A 21861-nucleotide genomic window follows, 5' to 3' on the forward strand; every position below is an offset into this window, starting at 1 on the left:
ATTTATTTATTTATTTATTTATTTATTTATTTATTTATTTATTTATTCTTAACAAGGATTTAATTTCAACCTCCCTGAAGCTCAGTGAGGTAGATCATTTACAGATGGGTAAAATTTTTATTTTCAATGCTTAAGAAATATAAGAATCATTGACTAATTTTATTTATTTATTTATTTTTAAGATTTTTATTTATTTATTTGACAGAGAGAGACATAGCGAGAGAGAGAACACAAGCAGGGGGAGTGGGAGAGGGAGAAGCAGGCTTCCCACTGAGCAGGGAGCCCAATGCGGGGCTCGATCCCAGGACCCTGAGATCATGACCTGAGCCGAAGGCAGATGCTTAACGACTGAGCCACCCAGGCGCCCCCCATTGACTAATTTTAGAAATTTTTGTCATAAAATGTTTTGATTAGGTCATGAATTAGATATGCAACTAAAAAGAATCTTTTGATCTGATCTATTTTCTAGATCAGTATTAAGCACCTTCTAGGTATTGGCTATTTATCAGTCTTATTTTTCTGTTTTTAATTATGAAACTTCAAACATATACAAAAGTAGAGATTAGTACAGTGAAATGAAGTAATTGTCAAGATTTTTGTCCCATTTGCTTCATCCTTTTTGTTTGTTTGCTAAGGTATTTTAAGGTAAAATCCTAGATATGTCACTTCACCCTTTAGGATGAATCTCCAAAAACATGTACATTTTCTTACATAGATTTGATGTTATCATATCTAATAATTTCTTTAGTATCCTAATATTAGTCTGTGTTTTAAAGTGCAGGTAAGGTGCTTTTACTCCACTAAACCAATGTCTGACTCCCATTAAAAGCCACACCCTTGAGGAGCATGGTTATTCAGGACATTCCACAGCCATGCCTGCAGCTCCTCACCTACTACAGTGTCCATCCCGCTCAGTCTCCAGAACGCCTTGGCCTTCTCCCTGCTCGCCCCACAGACTGTTTCCCATACTGCACATTTAGCTGGCACTTTCCCTACAATATTTTACCTTCACTGGAGCTATTCTCCTGCCATCATCTTTTTCTGTAAAAATTCTTCCTGTCCTTTAAGACCTAGTACTTTGTACTGGACCAGAACACTTATACCTGCCTTACTGTGTGTGGATAGTCATGACATCAACCCTTGCCAGATTTGAAACTCCAGAAAGAGTTCTTGCTTTTATTTTTTATGGATCCCTTGCCTTCCCTCAGCCCCAATCAATTGCTCATATTATATGTTTAATGTTTTTTGAACTTTCTGAATTTGGAAGCATTAGTAACTCTTTTTTCATTCTTCTGTGTTTCTGAGTTAAAATCCACGAAAAATATGTGAAATGGAGACTTTTTAAAAAATAATCTTATTTCCTATGTGGTCTGAAATAGGAGTTAGGTTAGTCTAATAATAGTTCATAGTTTTACTTTTGGATTTTAAATATGCTTTAAATTTATTTCTTCCAAGATTTTGAAAATTGTTATTGACATGTTGTCTGATACTTTTTTGCTCCCTCCCTCAAAAATATAATATAGAACTTCATTAACTTTAGCAAGCAAGAAATTGAAATGTCTTTCTGTAATTTTTCTTTTTAGTGCACATGACATCCCTAAGCAGCCAGTGGTACGTTTTAAAAGGAATAAACATCATAAAGGATCCATTTACTGTGTGGCCTGGAGTCCTTGTGGGCAGTTATTAGCAACAGGATCAAATGACAAATATGTCAAAGTTTTGCCCTTCAATGCAGAGACTTGTAATGCAACAGGTAGGTCCCAAGTATGTAAGCAGTAGCTTACCAGTGTATTCTTTTTTTTTTTTTTTAAAGATTTTTATTTCTTTATTTATTGAGAGAGAGAGAGAGAATGATAGAGAGCATGAGAGGGGGGAGGGTCAGAGGGAGAAGCAGACTCCCCGCTGAGCAGGGAGCCGGATGCGGGACTCCATCCTGGGACTCCAGGATCATGACCTGAGCCGAAGGCAGTCGCTTAACCAACTGAGCCACCCAGGCGCCCTTACCAATGTATTCTTAATGTTTTCCCTGTGTTGTATCTTTGATATATCTCTGTATTATTTTCTTTTTTTTTTAAAGATTTTATTTATTTGAGAGAGAGAGAATGAGAGAGAGCACATGAGAGGGGGGAGGGTCAGAGGGAGAAGCAGGCTCCCTGCCGAGCAGGGAGCCCGATGCGGGACTCAATCCTGGGACTCCAGGATCATGACCTGAGCCGAAGGCAGTTGCCCAACCAACTGAGCCACCCAGGCGCCCTCTCTGTATTATTTTCAATATAATCTAAGAATATAGCCTTAAGGAGAGTTTTTTTTTAATATTATAATTGCTTAGTTGCCTTCATAAGGCATGATTCTTCTTTAGTAAGTTCTTATAGTTGTTGTCTAATAATTAGAAAACTGTTGTTATCAGGGACACCTGGGTGGCTCAGTTGGTTAAGCCTCGGCCTTTGGCTCAGGTCATGATCTCAGGGTCCTGAGATCGAGCCCCGCATCGGGTTCCCTGCTCAGTGGGGAGTCTGCTTCTTCCTCTTCCTCTGCCACTCCACCTGCTTGTGCTCGCTCGCTCTCTCTCTCTCAAATAAAATAAATAAATAATATCTTAAAAAAATTATTGTTAGTAGTTTACTAACAGTGCATTAATGAATATGTTACAGAGTGTACCTGTCTTCTCTTTCATTTCATTAGAAGATAACTATGTATAGCTCTGTTTTAGGTATGATGATAACTGAATCAGTATTTTGATTTCTTAAAGTTCTTTGCTGGGGTGCCTGGGTGGCTCAGTTGGTTAAGTGTCTATCTTCGGCTCAGGTCATGACCCCGAAGTCTTGGGATCGAGTCCCAAGTCAGGCTCCCTGCTCAGCTGGGAGCCTGCTTCTCCCCCCAGCTCATGCTCTCGCTTGCTCTCTCTGTCTCTCTCAAGTGAATAAATAAAAAATCTTAAAAAATAAAAAAAACCTTAAAGTTCTTTGCTCAGTAAAGTGAAATTGATTATAGTATTAATCCCTAAATGAAAATATAAACCACACCTCTCTACCATTATTCTTGCTTAGTTTTGAGACAGTTTAGCAATCTCAAATTATCACAGTAAGTTGAGCAGCATCTTTTTTTTTAAATTCTTATTGTTGTTTCAGGACCGGATCTGGAATTTAGTATGCATGATGGGACAATTAGAGACTTGGCATTTATGGAAGGCCCAGAAAGTGGTGGAGCTATTTTGATAAGTGCTGGAGCAGGGGACTGTAACATTTATACAACTGATTGTCAAAGAGGACAGGGCCTGCATGCTCTGAGTGGACATACCGGTATGCAATAGTCTTAGATGCTACTTTTCATTTTGTTCAAGCTGTGCTTTTTCTCCGTCTGCATTTTCATTAATGTGGTATATTTTATCAAAAGGGACTTCTTCAAGACAGGAAATTTTTATTTTAAAAATTTAAATTGGGAACTTTGGATAACAACACAGTAATGATAAATAACATTTCCCTGGTGTGCTAAATCCTTTGCTTATACAGATAATTCCTTAATTTAATCCTCACAACAACCTTATAAGTCACGAAGTTTTAGCTCTTTCTTACACATGAAATAAAACTTGAAAAGGCAAGACCTGACCAGTATCTTACAACTAAACATAGCAGAACTGAGATATGACCTCAGGTCTGTCTCTTGCAAAGCCAGTGTTCTAATAACCACACAAGCCTGTGCTTTGCCATAATTTGCTATAATTTAAAATGATAATATTTTTTCAGTACTAATTATGATATCCTGAACTACTGAATCACAAAACAGATTCTTTAGTATGGTTTTCATGTTGTGGATTTTACTGAATTTAATTTTTTAAAAATTGCCAATATGGGGTGCCTGGGTGGCTCAGTCGGTTAAGTGTCTGCCTTCAGCTCAGGTCATGATCTCAGGGTCCTGGGATCGAGCCCCGCATCAGGCTCTCTGCTCAGTGGGGAGGGGAGTGTGCTGCTCTCTCTCACTCTCCCTGTGTGCTCCCTCTCTCACAAAGAAATAAATAAAATCTTAAAAATAAAATAAGTAAAATTGCCAATATATTTGATACATGTGGAAAATCTCTACCAGTCAGTGTATTTGATTAACTAGATCAACACATGCCCAATAATGAGGAGTACCTACCTTTGAATGTGTTAAGGAAAAGTACTGTTTGTTTCACAGTAGTAACTGAGTATATGATCTTTTATAGGCCATATTTTAGCACTTTATACCTGGAGTGGCTGGATGATTGCATCTGGTTCCCAAGATAAGACTGTTAGGTTTTGGGATCTTCGGGTACCAAGCTGTGTTCGTGTTGTTGGCACAACATTCCATGGGACTGGTAGGTTTTTGGAATTTAAATGAATTTATATGAGAAAGAAACTTTGTAAAATGCACTTATCTACTTCCTCTCCCCTGCAACACATATGTTAAAAAAACAGGAACAAATAGTAAAGTAAATACTTGGTATTTCATTGATTACCTTAAGTTCTTTCAGAATACTTCCATCTGTTACTCTCTTTGTATAAATAAAATTCAGCTCAGGAGACTGAAGCCCAGGGAGATAAAGTGTCATGCCCTAATTACTATGTTAACAGGGCTATTTTGTTTTTTTCCTTTTTTTTATTATTATGTTCAGTTAACCAACATATAGTACATCATTAGTTTTTGATGTAGTGTTCAATGATTCATTAATTGCCTATAATACCCAGTGCTCATCACAACATGTTAGCAGGGCTATTTTAGAACTCAGACCTTTAAAAAAAAAGTCTTTTTTTTTTTTAAATACATAGTGCAGAAATTGAAATTAAACAAAATCATTTTCTTCCTACTCCTATTCCTTGGTGTCTCCCTAACGGACCAGTTTCTTATTTATTCCTCTATACATAATCTGTAAGTATATAAACAAGTTTGTATATATCATAATCTTCTGTCTTCTTTAAACATATGTATACATGCACACAGAAATGGTAGCATATAATACATGCCTCACATTTTAAACTTAACAATATACCTTGAATTTTTCCATGTAAACTGAGGATACTGCTCTTTGTGTTGTATCACCTTTTTAAAACACTGGTATTTAAGAGTGTTTCAGTATCCTGCCATTTATTTTATTTTAGACTCCCTTTTCTGCCTGTGTGTGTGTGTGTGTGTGTGTATCTCCATTGATGAATGGATAAAGAAAATGTGTGTGTGCATATATATATATTTAATACACATGTATTATATATATATACACACACACATTTTCTTTATCCATTCATCAGTTGATGGACACCTTCCATAATTGGAAGTCCAATGGATACTTCCATAATTTGGCTATTGTAAATAATACTGCTATAAATGTATCATCTTATATGAATGTATCCCTTTGATTGTTTTTGCATTCTTTGGATAAATACCTAGTAATGCAATTGCTGCATTGTAGGGTAGGTTTATCTTTCTTTAACTTTTTGAGGAACCTTTATACTGTTGTTTCTTGTGTTGTTGCTTTTAGCCATTCTGAAAGGTGCGAGGTGATATCTCATTATTTACATTTCCCTGATGGTAATTGATGATGAACATCTTTTTGTGTGTCTGTTGGCCATCTGTATGACTTATTTGGAGAAATGTCTGTTCATGTCTCTGCCCATTTTTAATTGGATTATTTGGTTTTTTGGTGTTGAGCTGAATAAGTGCTTTATAGATTTTGGATGCTAACCCTTTATCAGATAATGTCATTTGCAAATGTCTTCTCCCATCCTGTGGGTTGCCTTTTAGTTCTGTTGATTGTTTTCTTTCCTGTACAGATGCTTTTTATTTTGATGTAGTCCCAGTAGTTTATTTTTGCTTTTGCTTCCCTTGCTTCAGGAGACATATCTAGAAAAAAGCTGCTTTGGCCAATGTCAGAGAAGTTACTGCCTGTGTTTTCTTCTAGTATTTTTATGGTTTCAGGTCTCACATTTAGGTCTTTAATCGATTTTGAATTTATTTTTGTGTATGGTATAAAAATCTGATCCAATTTCATTCTTCTGCAGGTGGCTGTCCAGTTTTCCCAACACCATTTGTTGAGGAGACTCTCTTTTTCCCATTGGATATTCTTTCCTGCTATGTCAAAGATTAATTGACCATATAGTTGTGGGTTCATTTCTGGGTTTTCTTTTCTGTTCTATTGATCTATGTGCCTATTTTTATGCCAGTACCATAATGTTTTGATGACGACAGCTTTGTAATATAATCTGAAGTCCAGAATTGTGATGCCTCCAGCTTTACTTTTCAAGATTGCTTTGGCTATTTGGGATCTTTTTTGGTTCCATACAAATTTTAGAATTGTTTGTTTTAGTTCTGTGAAAAATGCTATTGGTATTTTGATGGTGATTGCATTAAATGTGTAGATTGCTCTGGGTAGTGTAGGCATTTTAACAATATTCTTCCAATCCATGAGCATGGAATGTCTTTCCATTTCTTTGTGTCGTCTTCAGTTTCTTTCATCAGTGTTTTATAGTTTTCAGAGCAGACCTCTTTCACCTCTTTGGTTAGATTTATTCCTAGGTATCTTACTATTTTTGGTGCAGTTGTAAGTGGGATTGTTTTCTTAATTTCTCTTTCCTCTGCTTCATTATTGGTGTATAAAATGCAACAGATTTCTGTACATTGATATTGTATCCTATGACTTTACTAAATCCGTTTATTCTAGCAGTTTTTCAGAGTCTTTCAGGTTTTTTCTCTCTCTCTTTATATGTATATATATATACACACACACGTATAGGTCATCTACAAATAGTGAAAGTTTTACGTCTTCCTTACCGATTTGGATGCCTTTTATTTCTTTTTGTTGTCTGATTGCCTGTGTGTCCTTGTCTCCTTCCTTTCTACATGAGTACATTCTATTCCTCCAGCTTTAAGTGTAATTCCTGTGCTGACAGATCTTAAATTTTTATCTCTAGCCCAAACCTCTTCTACATGCCAGCCTCATATTTCTAATCCACCTACTTGACGTGTCCTTTTGAATATCTTAGAGGCTATGTCAAACTTAACATGTCTTAAACCGTTGAATCATGACTTCTCAAACAAAACTCAGACCGCGTCACCTAAGTGGTGCTACCACCCATTGTTCGTGCCTAAAACAGTCTCCCTGGATCCTTCTTTCTCTCCTTTCCTCCAATAACCAATCCATAAGCAAATTGTGTTGTTTTAGCCTCCAAAATTTATCTTAAATCCCTCTACTACTTTCCATTTTTATTGCCACCACTCTGGGATAAAACACCACCATCTCTCAGCTTAACCACTGCAAGAGCTTCCTTTCTGTACACTACATTCCCACTTTTGCCCCCTTCAGTCCATGGTCCACACAACAGCCAGAGCCCATCATACCTTGCAGTACTTCAGTGCCTTCTGATTGCTCCTAGGTTAATTTTTATTTTATTTTATTTTATTTTCATTTCATTTTATTTTATTTTCATTATTGCTCCCCCCCCCCACATGCAAGGAGAAAAACTAAATTAAATTTTTTCCTAACCAGAGACATTAAATACTAGGAATAGATTTTATTGGGTGGGGTTAAGCTTTGGAGGGCTACAAACTATTTAAGATTTTTTCATCTCCTGAGAACCATTTTGCACCCCCTGGGTGGGCATTATTGCCCCCAATGAAAATGCACAGTCTAGATTTAGGGCTGCAAAATGTGGACTCAGTGCTTATTTTCATCTAGTTTCTCCTGGCAGTTATTGCTGTATTGCTTAGAGACATTTCCTACACTGTGTCCCAAAACCTATTTTCTTGTTTAATTTCTTGTTCCCCTAACTAGACTCTAAGCTTGTGATGGGACTATTCTGGACACTTAGCCCGCACTGATAGCACTGCCTTAGGAAAAGTGGCTCATCTATTGCACCATAAGTAATGGTGTCCCAGGGGGTTCCCCCCAAGTGACAAAAAAACAGACTTTCTCATTTCTCATACTTTGTCTCTAAAAAGGATGCAAGTGTTTATTGGTTGAATGTTAATTTGAATTTTTCCTTAACAGTTTTGATAAGCTACATTAAATTTTTAGTGTTTGCTTCAGTGAACATAGTTAGCTGTTGTAGTTTAGCTGTATTGATTTTTCCATATGAAACTTTTATTCTTTCTTCTGTACAGGTAGTGCAGTGGCATCTGTGGCTGTAGATCCCAGTGGCCGTCTCTTAGCCACAGGACAAGAAGATTCTAGCTGCATGTTGTATGACATAAGAGGAGGAAGAATGGTACAAAGTTATCACCCTCATTCCAGTGATGTTCGCTCTGTTCGATTCTCTCCTGGAGCTCACTACTTGCTAACAGGATCCTATGATATGAAAATAAAGGTGACAGACCTACAAGGTGAGGGAGATTGACCTCTTCCCTTGTTTGTAGTCTTTCCTATTCTATTTGGGATCTCTCTTTTAATCCATATATAACTTTTTTTAAATTTATTTTTAAAATTCCAGTATATTTAATGTACAGTGTTATATTAGTTTCAGGTATACAATATAGTGATTCAACAATTCTATATATCACCTGGTGCTCATCAAGATAATTGTATTCTGAATCTCCTTCACCTATTTCACCCATCCCCCCCGCCCCACCTCCCCTCTGGTAACCATCTGTGTGTTCTCTATAGTTATAGAGTCTGGTTTTTTTGGTCTCTTTTTCTTTGTTTCTTAAATTCCACATACAAGTGAAATCATATGGTACTTGTCCTTCTGTCACTGATTTATTTCACTTAGCATTATACCATTCGTCCATGTTGTTGCAAATGGCAAGATTTCATTCTTTTTTAAGGCTGAGTAATATTCCATTGTGTATATGTGTTAATATTCCATTGTTTGTGTGTATGGTGTGTATACTACATCTTATTTATATATTCATCTATTGATGGATATTTGGGTTGCTTCCATATCATGGCTATTGTAAATAATGCTAAAATAAACATAAGGGTGCATATATCTTTTTGGATTAGTGTTTTTGTATTCTTTGGGTAAATACCCAGTAATGGAATTACTGGATCATATGGTAATCCTATTCTTAATTTTTTGAGGAACCTCCATACTGTTTTCCACAGTGGCTGTACCAGTTTGCATTCCCACCAACAGTGCACAAGGGTTCCTTTCCTTTTTCTCCAAATCCTTACCAACACCTGTTGTTTCTTGTGTTTTTTATTTACCATTCTGACAGATGTGAGGTGATGCCTCATTGTGGTTCTGATTTGCATTTCTCTGATGGTTAATGATGTTGAGCATCTTTTCATGTGTCTGTTGGAGGCATGTCTGTTCATGTCATCTGCCCATTTTTAATTGGATTGTTTGGTTTTTTGGTGTTCAGTTGTGTAAGTTCTTTATGTATTTTATTTTTTTGTTTATTTTATTTTATTTTTTTAAAAGATTTTATTTATTTATTTGACAGAGAGAGACACAGCGAGAGAGGGAACACAAGCAGGGGGAGTGGGAGAGGGAGAAGCAGGCTTCCCGCAGAGCAGGGAGCCCGATGTGGGGCTCGATCCCAGGACCCTGGGATCATGACCTGAGCCGAAGGCAGACGCTTAACGACTGAGCCACTCAGGCGCCCCTCTTTATGTATTTTAGATATTAACCCTTTATCAGATATGTCACTTGCAAATATCTTCTCCCGTTCCATAGGTTGTCTTTTTGTTTTGTTGATTGTTTCCTTTGCTGTGCAGAAGCTTTTTATTTTGATGTAGTCCCAGTAGTTTATTTTTGTTTTTGTTTCCTTTGCCTTAGAAGACATACCTGGAAAACTATTGCTACCCCCAATGTCAGAGAAATTACTGCCTGTGCTCTCTTGGATTTTTATGGCTATTTGGATCTTTTTGTTGTTGTTAATCTGGTGTAATCAACTTTAACATTTTTCAAATTTTAGTTTTATACTATTTACTGAACAAATTACTGGTACTGTATTGATGTGAATTATAGCAAATTATTAAACAAATCAAGTGTGAATAGTCTTATTAAGTAATTTTAAAACATTTGAAAGAATCAGCATTTATTACACTAAATCATTTTGAGTTCAGGGATGGTAGATGTTAAAATATGCATTATGGGGGCGCCTGGGTGGCTCAGTCGTTAAGCAACTGCCTTCGGCTCAGGTCATGGTCCCGGGGTCCTGGGATCGAGTCCCGCATCGGGCTCCCTGCTCCGCGGGAGGCCTGCTTCTCCCTCTCTCATTCCCCTGCTTGTGTTCTCTCTCTCTGTCAAATAAATAAATAAAATCTTTAAAAAAATAAAATATGCATTATGTACTCCTATTAGCTTCTACTTTAAGATACTTAGTGTATAATTGGTGTAATTATGTCTTCAGCATCTAGTTTTATTTTTAAATACTTAGTAAGCAAATATTTATTTTCTATCAACTAGGGACAGACAGATGAGTAAGACAGGTAACTTCCTCCTTGATGGAGCTTACATTTTGGAGGTAAATAAAAAGTAAACAATAAATGATGTAATTTCAGGTATTGGTAAGTGCTATTAAAAACTTAGCGAGGTGGGAGAGAGTGTGTGGATGGAGAAGGCTATTTTAGGTAGGCTCGAGTAGGTCTCTTTAGGGAAGTGACATTTGCACAGAGACTTGAATGATAAGGCACAAGCCAGGCCAGGACGTGCTGAGGTAGGAGTGAATTCAGCATGTTCATGACACTGCAAGAAGCCAATGTGTCTGGGACTTAGAGAACTAGGGGAGGGAGAGACAAGAATAAATCAGAGGCAGGGTTTTATAGACATTTTTAAAAAGCATAATGGGAATCCTTTGGAATATTAAAAACAGGGAGTGATCTGATATCTGTTGATATCTGTTTAAAAGATAGTTTTGAGTTATGTAGGGAGAATGGATTATAAGTGTAAATATAAGTGTAACTATCAGGCTATTGGAATAGTTCAGGTGAGGGATGATGGTAGCTTGGACTAGGGTGGTAGAGGTGGAGGTGATAAGGAGTGACTGAATTTAGGATATAATTTTAATTTGTTTAGATTAAATTTAGGGAGTGAGAGGAATGCTGATTCCTAGGCTTTTGGCATGAGCAACCAGATGGTGCCATTAATTGGTAGGAGGAGGAACAGGTTTGGGCAAGAAAAGGAAGAGTTCGGTTTAAACAAATTAAGATGACTATCAGGCAATCAAGTGAGATGTCAAATAGCTGTTTGGATACTAGTCTGGAGCTCAGGTGAGAAGTCAAGGTTGGAGGTGAAATGTGTGAGTCATAAGTACACAAATGGCCGTGGTACCGTGGTACTAGATGAAGTTTCATAGGAAGTGGGTGTAAAGGGAACAGGAAATCTGAAGGCTGCCTCCTGGGAAAGGAGCAGCAAACCAGCAAAGGAGACCGAGGTGTAGTGGCACCAAAGTCAGGGAGAAGTCAAGTTGAGAGAGTTTAAAGGAGAGAATGGCAGCTATGTCCAATGTTGCTGTGTATATTTTACCGAATACTACTTAACATAGGTATTCAAGGACTTATCCCTGTTTAAACCTTTAAATGTACTTATTTAGTTTAGGACTTTGTATACTATAATGCCTTCAAGTTACCAGGAAGTCTGTGAAATCTATACGTATACTTATTTTGTATTGTAAATCAGTGTCTCTCTTTTCCATTTAGGGGATCTCACTAAACAGCTTCCTATCATGGTGGTGGGGGAGCACAAGGACAAAGTGATTCAGTGCAGATGGCACACCCAGGACCTTTCCTTCCTGTCGTCCTCTGCAGACAGAACTGTAACTCTCTGGACTTACAATGGATAGAGTACACCCAGTGTCAGTCTATGCAGTGAAAGCACAGAGACTTCAGACTACTGAGTTGTGAAAATTACAAATTTGAAGAACATAGACTGATCGGAAAAGTGGCTTAGCACGAGGAGGCCCCTTATTACCATGTATCCCTTTGATAGGAACCGTTGGGTGGTGTTATTCTGCAGTGCTTTCAGTCTTCCATGTGAGCTCGTGCTGCTGTGACCTGCTATATGTAGTCTTGTTGCCAAAGTCTGCAGAAGAGCTCTTATGTTGTCAGTGTGCACTCCAAGTCAAGGTGGACGATGTGTTTACGGTTTAGTATTAAATGCATTCCTTGGTCTTTGCCTAAATAACAGTTTTATATACACATTGAAATTGAACTATAAGCATATTATTCCTGTAATGCAGCCAAGTTCTACACAGATTAAACATACGTGTTCAGAAATTACTTTTCTCACACTCCCATGATATTATATCACTTGTCAGCTAGAGGTCAGAATTTTATATGTCTCTCAAAAGTTACATGGTTATTTTCACTAAGGATCATTATGGAGTTTAAAGATGGATGGAAAACTGCTTCTTAGTTCATGATGTGGTATTGGCCTTTTCTTTTTTCTTAAACCCAGGGATATAATTACTATTATGTCACATTATTTTGTTTCAGGCTTAAAAGGTAAATATGTTTGCTTCAGAAACTTGTTAATTTCAATTTTTTGAATGCAACAGGATACCTCCCTTCTAAACTGTACTGTAGAAGCAGAGCGGCAGCGTTACATGATGCAACACTTGATGGTACAGTAAATTTACTGGCTCGTGTTTTTCCTCTTAAAATTAAAAACTTTGCCATAGACTATAGCATGATTTGAAATGCTATGTCTGCATGATAATTTAAAATGGAAAAATTTAAACTTTGCACTCCAAAAGCTTATTTGGATTTGTTTCTTGCACTGTTTTGTGTAATTCAGAATAATGATTTTATTTCTATGGCATTGTAGATCCTAACATTTATGTATCTTTATTTTCGTATTGTACAGTAATTTTACTTTAAATTATTAAATAGGCTATTTTATTTATTTCAAATGCGGTTGAGTTCTAATTATTGAACTGTCTGTGCACTGTATGTAGCAAGCATTTTTAATCTATTGTATACAAGTGGAAAGGATATTAGAAGTGTAACTGTGCTATTATTTCAATAAAGACCTCTTGACACCTAAAAATATTCCTGTTCCTCAGTGTCTGTGACTTTCAATTTAGAGTGTTACTTTTTCCAGCTTACTTGGAGGTGGTGTGGTCCAGTGGGTGAACCCCACAATCAATTTTTTTTTTAAGATTTTATTTATTTATTTGTCAGAGAGAGAGAAAGAGAGCACAAGGAGGGAGAGTGGCAGGCAGAGGGAGAAGCAGGCTTCCTGCTGAGCAAGGAGCCCAATGTGGGACACGATCCTAGGACCCTGGGATCATGACCCGAGCCGAAGACAGACTCCTAACCGGCTGAGCCACCGAGGCGCCCCACCCCCAATCAATTTGTTAAATTTCTTTCTAAAGTTCTTCTAGTGGGGTGCCTTCCTAGCTCAGTTGGTGGAGTGTGTGACTCTTGATCTCCGGGTTGTGAGTTCGAGCCCCATGTTGGGTGTAGAGATTACTTAAATAAAGTTCTTCTACTAACTTTTTTTTTTTGGTCTACTCTTTACTGTTATCTTCCCCACTACCATCACCAAAACCAAGCAGAATTTTTATTTCCTTTCCCCAAAAAGGTGCTGCTACCTCATTCCCACGCAGATGAGGGAGGACAGGACTTCAGGCTGGAGCCACCATTTAGGTTCTCCCTCCTCCACCCTGGAGCCGGGGAGGGGAAGTGACACATGGTGATGGATGGATGGGTGGAAAGAAGGATAAACCAACAAGAGGAAGTGGAATCAGGAAGGGCCTGCTGCAAGGAAAGTTCCCACTCTTTCCAGTCTTGCCTCTGGGGGTAGGAGAAGCATGACTGACCATCAGGGCCAGGGTGGTGCCGAGCTAGACCACAGCCCTTTGTGGGGTAGTCCAATAAACATCGTGGATTCTCAGCACCGCTGGTGCCTGGTGTTTCAAGGCTGCCGTGGCCACAGACACCTCTTGGACCTCTTGGCCTTGGTTCCCCAACAAGCCAGTGGTGGCAGGAAGGGATAGGAGGGGAAAGCTCCCCTGCCCTGGGAGCTTCACAGGCTGTAGCAGGAGTGTAGCCAGCCTGGGGTGGAGGCAGCTGGATCTCGGGAGTGGCTAACCCACACATCATAGATGCTCTTGTTGGGTGGCACCCCCTGGAAGAGGGCATCTAGATCCCGGAGCAGCCCTGGGGGGCCATGAGTTTCAGGGGCCACCCCCCAGTAGGCTGAGCTGGTTGAAGGTGGGCACTGGGGACAGGATGTGGGTGGTAGTGGAGCTAAGGGCATTACCACATTGGGAGTGTAGATGGGCAAGTAAGAGGTGGGCAGCTGCCCCCAAAGTGAGGCCCTGTGACTCCCACTGGACAGTCCCCCAGGATCTGGAGGACCCTGCAGTAAGTGGAGGGGCCAGGCTCTGTGCCTGGGGAGAGGGGCGAGGGCCTGCTGGTTCCGCCCTGGGAAGTCTCCGCATCTGCTCTCCTGGGCCCGGGAAGGGGGCAGAGGGGCCACAGAGGCCTCTCAGAGGGCAGGGGTGGAGTGGGCATCACCTTCTCCCCAATGTGCCCAGAGCCTGCCGGACCTGGGCTGCTTCGTGGTGCCCCCTCCCTGGGGTCCCCTAACAAAGACTCTATGCTGAAGCCCTCACTGGGTGGCGGCTGGGGACTGGGCGGCCGGTAGGGCCAGCCGTGCAACACGTAGGGACCCAGGTCCTTGGCGAAGTCTCCGCGCACGCCCCCGCTCTGCCAGCGCCGGCACAGGGCCGTGTTCTGCAGCCGCAGCGTCTTGGCCGGGATCAGGCTCACGTCGACTGCCCAGAAGTTGCCCTTGGCCTGGGGCTTCGCTGGATCTTTAGACACCTTGCGGAAGCATCGGTTGGAGGAGAGGTTGTGGCGGATGGAATCCTTCCAGCCCTCGTTGTCTTCCTTGAAGAAGGGGAATGGGGCCTGGACCTGACGGATGATCCGGGCCAGCTTCAGCCTGCGAGAGGGTGCGGCCTGGATCACCAAGGCAATCATGGCCAAGTAGGTGTAGGGGGGCTTGTCATGCCGCAGGTATCTCTTCTTCCTCCTCCTGGGGGGCTGGGAGGACGACTCCGACCCAGGGTGGGTTGCTGCAGGGTCCCATGCAGGGGGAGGCAGGCACCGTGGGCAGGGGCCTGGCCCCGTGGAGGCAAGGCAATGGGGCACTGTGGTGAGGTAAGGCTGGGGGCCTGAGGCCCTCTACAAACTTACTTTTTAACACTTGGGCAACTGCCTGACTTTTATGTGTCCCCTGTCTGTCTTACTCAAGATCTAAAGAACTTTCCATCCTGGATATATTGTGAAAGTTGATTAATAAAAGTCCAGCAAAATATATAAATTGTAAATTAGACAACAAAGATGTTGAACTGAGTGCTTTAGAAAGAAATGAAATCATTCCCCGGGGCGCCTGGGTGGCTCAGTCATTAAGCGCCTGCCTTCTGCTCAGGTCATGATGCCAGGGTCCTGGGATCAAGCCCCACATGGGGCTCCCTGCTTGGTGGGAAGCCGGCTTCTCCCTCTCCCACTCCCCCTGCTTGTGTTCCCTCTCTCACTGTCTCTCTCTGTCAAATAAATAAATAAAATCTTAAAAAAAAAAAAGAAATCTCATTAGTTGTAGTTGTGTATATTCAGTAGATACACAGTTTTCCTACCTTTGCAGAGGGGAATTCTGCTAAAAGTATGCCACGGTCTCCTCTTCAGTTTACTTTCATGCTTAATTTCATACATTGCAGATATTACAGCAGGCAATTAGTGTTAAGTTTAAAACTAGGGAAAAAGCATTTCTTGATACAGACCAGCTCAACTTCATGGTAAAAAAAAAAAGTTCATAAAATTATTCTACCTTCAAGGAGAGAACTTTAAGATCCTCCTATATATGGGGTATGGAATTCATTTTGCAGTGCATGAGATAATAATAAGCACTAGAAATTATATTACTTATTGTAATAAATATCCGGTTGCATATGTTCTTTTTCCCATGCTTCCACACTGTCTTCTCCATGGAGGTGAATAGATTCTTGGAGGTTCATGTGGAAGAGAAAGTAAGAGAACTGAAGTATCTACATTCTCTGAACCCTTCTCAGTGGGGGTATGGGGAAGGAGAATAGGGATGAGGGGGTGCAGAAATTCTTAGCTCCTCCCCACAGAAGTGTCAGGTGTCTGATTTAAATTTTATTTAAAATTTTTTTTTTAATTGTAATAAGCCAAATGACATAATCAACAGAGAGAAAATACAACCCACAAAATGGGAGAAAATATTTGCAAATCATATATGGGATAAAGGATTAATATCCAGAATATATAAGAACTACAGCACAAAAACAACCAAAAAAACCAACCAGATTAAAAAATGGGCAAAGTATTTGAATAGACATTCTCCAAAGAAGATAGACAAATGACCAATAAGCACATGAAAAGATGCTTAACACTACTCATCATTAGGGAAATGAAAATGAAAACCACAATGAGATACCACATCATACCCATTAGGGTGGCCATTATCAAAAACACAAGATAATATGTAGTGGCAAGGATGTGGAGAAATTGAAACTCTTGTGTACTACTGATGGCAATGTAAAATGGTGTAGCCACAATGGCAAGGGAGAGGCCACTACCCTAACTCCATCTAATCCCCAGGCTCTTAGACTGAAATAATGCCCAAGTTCAAACAATGAAGAAAAAAGCTAAAAGCCGAAGTGAAAAGATTATTCAAAAAAAGAGAAGCCTCCCACTTCAGTTCAAGCTCATTACACCTCCTCCTCTGCCACCGTCACCAGAAAGAGTGGTTATTCCTTCCACAGACAACACCCCTTAGCAGAAGCTGGCTGAGATCAAACTGGAACTTCACATCTCCCAATATCAAAGATACAGTAAAACTGAGGACACAGAGAGTGTGGTCTGTATACAGCTGGTGCCAGAACTGCATGGCCCAGAGTTTAGGAAGTCTTGAAAGACATCATCTCTCCATACCATTATTGCCACCAAGAACTTCACAGTCTAAAACAACAGTTTTGCATTTTGGAAAGTGAATTCTGCAAACTCTAGGAGGCACTGAAGACCATCTTGGAAAACTCGTCCTTGTCCAAGCTGTGGTCAAATGTGTCACACAAGTGGTCGATTAGCAATGTGCCTGCCTATGTTCTAACCATCCCTGGAGAATCCCAAGCTGTACTTCCTCCCATACTGCCACAGCCAGCCACCCATCTTCCTCCTCATCCATCTCTGCCTCTACTCCCTCCGCCTCCTCTCTGCTGGTACTTCCATCACCCACGGCACCTTGGCTGCTCAGAAATTCTGATTGTACTAAGGCGCTTCAGGCTGGATCATTAAGAGATGGACCCACGCAGACAACAGTTAAAGATCTCACTGAAATGAAAGAACACATGGCTTTGATGAAGAAATTTATATCATCACCAGAGGCACAGAATTCACTAGTTACGGTCTCTGACCTGCAGTGTAGTATCCTGAAACTCACCTTCAAAGTGTTACCAGCTCAACTTACGCATGTCTTAATTACTCCTGGTAAAAAGCCAGATAGGTCTGCGGGAACTACTTAGAAAAGTCAATGTAGAGAGGAGCACAGGTGGAACCGCACTTACCAATAAAGAAAATATGGAAACAGGAGCTAGGCTGACTCCAGTAATGACCTGGGCCTTGAGGAGAAAGTTTCAGCACGGTCAGCCTAGAAGTCCAACTCAGACTGCCACTGCAGCTTTGTTGAACAAAACCGACGCCAACCCTGCCTGACTGCATGTGATGGTCCACAAAATACTCAGATAAAATCATCCCAATCTTTAATGTAGTAGGGTTTGTATAAATAATTATATATAATTCCATTTGAAGAATTAAAGTATGTTTAGAACCCACTCATACTGTGATATTAAGGGGTATTTGGACATTTTTTAGTTTGCAGGATCAGTAAGAGAACAGATGAAAAAATGCAATCCCCAAAGTGATATTTATCCTGGAATTACCCAATTTAGGTTGGAGAGGTTGTTCAAATTTAATTAGAGAGCTAATTTTTACTCAACAGGTATAGTTATGACATTAAGAAAATAACCTGGTGGGGCGCCTGGGTGGCTCAGTTGGTTAAGTGTCTGACTCTTGGTTTCGGCTCAGGTCATGATCTCATGGGTTGTGGGATCGAGCACTGGTTCAGGCCCCTTGCTCAGCAGAGAGTCTGCTTGAAAGATTCTCTCCTGCTACTCCCCATGCTTTCTCGCTCTCTCTAAAAATAAATAAATAAATCTTAAAAAAAAAAAATGAAAAGAACCTGGTGCCCATTCATCTTGAATATTCTTGGGTAATTAAAAAGAAAAGTATTTTGGGGCGGCTGGGTGGCTCAGTCGCTTAAGCATCTGCCTTTGGCTCAGGTCATGATCCTAGAGTCCTGGGATCAAGCCCCACGTCGGGCTCCGTGCTCAGTGGGGAAGCCTGCTTCTCCCCCTGCTTGTGCTCTCACTCTCTCTCTCTCTGTGTCAAATAAATAAAAAAAATCTTTTTTATTTTATTTTTTATTTATTTATTTTTTTAAAGATTTTATTTATTTATTTGAGAGAGAGACTGAGATAGAGAGAGCATGAGAGGGGGGAGGGTCAGAGGGAGAAGCAGACTCCCTGCTGAGCAGGGAGCCCGATGTGGGACTCGATCCCAGGACCCCGAGATCATGACCTGAACCGAAGGCAGATGCTTAACGACTGAGCCACCCAGGTGCCCCTAGAATGTATCATTTCTAACATCTTAGGTAGGTGATTATATCTGGCTCACTGAAGTCTGAGATATTCCTTACTTTGATATCTGTTGTCCACATTCATCCAGCTAAATGTAAGTTTCACGAGGACCTCAGCATGAACCTTTTATTTTCCACAAGGCCCTGAAGGATTCTCTGAAGTCCATAGCAGGTTCACTGTGAGACCTAATTCCCTGTCCTCAATAGCCTGTTGAGTCAATAACAGGAATAATGCACACCTGTGTGCAAAAACGCAGGTTATTCCCTGCCGGTCCAGGGTTGCCAGATTTAGCAATTATAAATACATGACACTCAATCAAATTTGTATTTCAGATAAATAACAAATAACTTTTAAGTATAAATATGTCCCATTAAACAATGAATGGTTTCTTTTCGTATAATTATGTCCCAAATGTTGCATGGACATAGTTATACTAAAAAAAATATTCAGTGTTTATCTGAAATTCAAGTTTAACTGGGCATTCTGTGTTTTATTTGGCAACCCTATATAAGTCAGACTCCTACAAAATTGCCAAGTATTTTGGGGAACCCCCCCCCCGTTTGTCAGATATATGTACTTAGCCGTGAACATACTATAGCTTCAGCCAAGATCACCATTACTAATGTATTAAGTATCACGAAGGAAGGGGACCTGTCATTAGGGTGAATGTGACTGAAGGCACAGGATTAGCTTTGAAGCTGATAACCTCCACTGCAATTCCAAGAATAAGGATAGCAGAGCCTCATGGATAGGAAACAAGGGGTTTTGATCTTGACTGAACTTCTGAGCCTGATAGGAAGCAGCTACATAGATGATATCCTTGAAATATCCCCTGGTTAGCATAGGCTAAAAAAGATATTTTAGTAACTTCTCAGAAATACCTATTTTGCTTTGAGATGTCAAGAAATGCAGAAATACTGCTTTGAGATGCCAAATAGAGTATTGTGGGAAGTCACCAGACTGAAAAACAGACCTGGGAATGATGTTTTGTTCTTATGAGACCCACATTTATGTTTACAACACATTTATGAATGAAAATTAAACAGATAATGAAGTTAAGAAACATGATTCTAGTTTGTTTGTTTTTTTTTAAAAACCTGCTAGCTACATTTATATTATGCAAGAATAAAGGGAATGGTCACTGAGAATAAAACATTTGAGTATCTGTAACAATATTTTATGGGGCACTTATAATGTTTGTAATATTAATAAACCATCTTGTACGTCTCAATTTAAATGATGTGATGATTTGATCATTCTTGTGGAATAATGGTTCATAAAAAATGCTATAGAATAAAGAAATGCTATAGAAATCCTATAAATACTTGTAAAGCTGCTATTGCCATTGTATCAGTATTAAAAGGTGTTCTACCTTGCATCTTTTACTAATTTTTATAACAGGCTTTATATTGTTTCCATTTGAGAATCCTGTAAATGCTACGGCTTCATTAAACTGTTGCTAATCATATAAAAAAATGGTTCAGCCACTGTAGAAAACAGTATGGTGGTTTTCAAAAAATTAAAAATATAAGTACCATATGACCCAGCAATCCCACTTCTGGATACATACCCCAAAAAACTGAAAGCAGAGCTTGAAGAGACATTTGCACACTCACGTTCATAGCAACATTACAATAGCCAAAAGGTGAGAAGTCCATCAACAGATCAATGGATAAACAAACCGTGGTACACAATACAATGAAATATTATTCAGCCTTTAAAAGGGAAAGAAATTTTGACAAGTTACAACAGGGATGAGACTTGAGAAACATTACACCCAGTGAAATAAGCCAGCCACAAAAAGACAAATGCTTAAGTACCTCGTGTGGTCAAATTCATCGAGATACAAAATAGAACGGTGGTTGCCAGGGGCCAGGGAAGGGCGGAGGGCGGGAACGATGACTTGTTGTTTACATGGGTAGAGTTTCAGTTTTGCAGGATGAAGGAGTTCTGGAGCTGGATGGCGGTGATGGTGGCACAATATGCTGTGGATGGCCCTGAACTGTATACTTAAAAATGGTTAAGGTGGGCGCGTGGGGAGGGTCGTGCGCGCGCCAGGGCGCTGCGGGAGAGCCCTCGGAGGGTGGTCGCGGCGGCTCGACCCCGCACTGCCGCACCAGGGCGGAGGAGGAGCTCGGGGCTCGGAGGAAAGAGAGGCTGGCCGAACTGCAGGCGAAGCATGGGGATCCTGGCGATGCAGCACGACGGGAAGCAAAGCACAGGGAAGCTGAAATGAGCGGCAGTATCGTAGCCCAAGTCCTGGATCAGTCAGCCCGGGCCCGTTTAAGTAACGTAGCCCTTGTAAAGCCCGAAAAAACGAAAGCAGTAGAGAATTACCTCATACGGATGGCAAGATATGGACAACTAAGTGGGAAGGTATCAGAACAAGGTTTAATAGAAATCCTTGAAAAAGTAAGCCAACAAACAGAAAAGAAAACCACAGTTAAATTCAACGGAAGAAAAGTCATGGACTCTGATGAAGAGGACGATTATTGACATTTAAGATGTTTAGAGACTGGAACTTAATGGAACAGTTCTAGGACAGATAATACTGGGTAGAAGTGAAGATCTGATTGTTTACTTTGTTGTCGATAGGTCTTTTAAAAAAATAAACTTGTGGGGCGCCTGGGTGGCTCGGATGGTTGGGCGACTGCCTTCGGCTCGGGTCATGATCCTGGAGTCCCGGGATCGAGTCCCGCATCAGGCTCGAGTCTGCTTCTCCCTCTGACCCTCACCCCTCATGCTCTCTCTATCTCATTCTCTCTCTCAAATAAATAAATCTTTAAAAAAATAATAATTCTTTAAAAAAAATAAAATAAAAAAATAAACTTGTTATGCAAAAAAATGGTTAAGGTGGTAAACTTTGTCAGGTGTATCTTTTTTAAATTTTTAAAAAGATTTTATTTATTTATTTGACAGAGAGAGACAAAGCGAGGGAAGGAACATAAGCAGGGGGAGTGGGAGAGGGAGAGGCAGGCTTCCCGCTGAGCAGGGAGCCCTGATGTGGGGCTGGATCCCAGGACCCTGGGATCATGACCTCAGCCGAAGGCAGGCGCTTAATGACTGAGCCACCCAGGCACCCCTCAGGTGTATTTTACTTTAAAAAAAAATTGTAATAAGCAACATGCACACCAAGTGTACCTTATACACCAAATTTTAACACACTTAAGTTTGTTGCCAAGAATTCTTGTGTACACTTCTCATTTCCTCCTAGTGTGTAAAATCATTTCCTCTTTGGAGAGTTTT

At 40.3% G+C, this 21861-nt stretch overlaps 3 protein-coding genes and 1 pseudogene across 11 annotated transcripts in view; 3 read left to right on the plus strand and 1 right to left on the minus strand.

Annotated features, from left to right (window-relative positions):
- The window catches only part of WDR47 (WD repeat domain 47), a 56837-nt gene extending 43897 nt beyond the window's left edge, over positions 1-12940 (plus strand). For 6 of the 9 annotated variants that reach the window (XM_035017865.1, XM_035017868.1, XM_035017871.1 and 3 more), the window contains 5 exons: positions 1584-1753; positions 3123-3299; positions 4202-4333; positions 8110-8328; positions 11591-12940. In XM_035017865.1, coding sequence (XP_034873756.1) covers positions 1584-1753; positions 3123-3299; positions 4202-4333; positions 8110-8328; positions 11591-11733 — 841 coding nt within the window. In that variant the 3' untranslated portion in view covers positions 11734-12940. The remainder of the gene's footprint in view (positions 1-1583; positions 1754-3122; positions 3300-4201; positions 4334-8109; positions 8329-11590) is intronic. The other 3 variants (XM_035017869.1, XM_035017873.1, XM_035017874.1) reach the window with 1 other exon arrangement.
- A 621-nt stretch (positions 12941-13561) lies between these two features.
- LOC118020163 (forkhead box protein H1-like) lies at positions 13562-15410 on the minus strand. Its single transcript, XM_035020132.1, is given in 3 exon segments — positions 13562-14287; positions 14290-14969; positions 14971-15410. Coding segments are annotated over 3 exon segments (1068 nt in total). The 5' UTR covers positions 14991-15410; the 3' UTR covers positions 13562-13919.
- Positions 15411-16539: 1129 nt separating this feature from the next.
- On the plus strand, positions 16540-17632 carry LOC118020387 (annotated as a pseudogene).
- A 2667-nt stretch (positions 17633-20299) lies between these two features.
- Positions 20300-21283, plus strand: LOC118020164 (programmed cell death protein 5-like). The gene has a single exon (XM_035020133.1). The coding sequence runs from the start codon at positions 20632-20634 to the stop codon at positions 21109-21111; it is 480 nt and encodes a 159-aa protein (XP_034876024.1). The 5' UTR covers positions 20300-20631; the 3' UTR covers positions 21112-21283.
- The last annotated feature ends 578 nt before the right edge of the window (positions 21284-21861 follow it).

This window comes from Mirounga leonina, unplaced genomic scaffold (genome assembly GCF_011800145.1).
Source record: "Mirounga leonina isolate KUSES-001 unplaced genomic scaffold, KU_Mleo_1.0 Mir_173, whole genome shotgun sequence".
Lineage (NCBI taxonomy): Eukaryota > Metazoa > Chordata > Mammalia > Carnivora > Phocidae > Mirounga > Mirounga leonina.

What these genes read in the sequence shown, in the direction of transcription:
- LOC118020164 (XM_035020133.1), top strand. Translation starts at nt 20,632, where the DNA reads ATGGTTAAGGTGGGCGCGTGGGGAGGGTCGTGCGCGCGCCAGGGCGCT.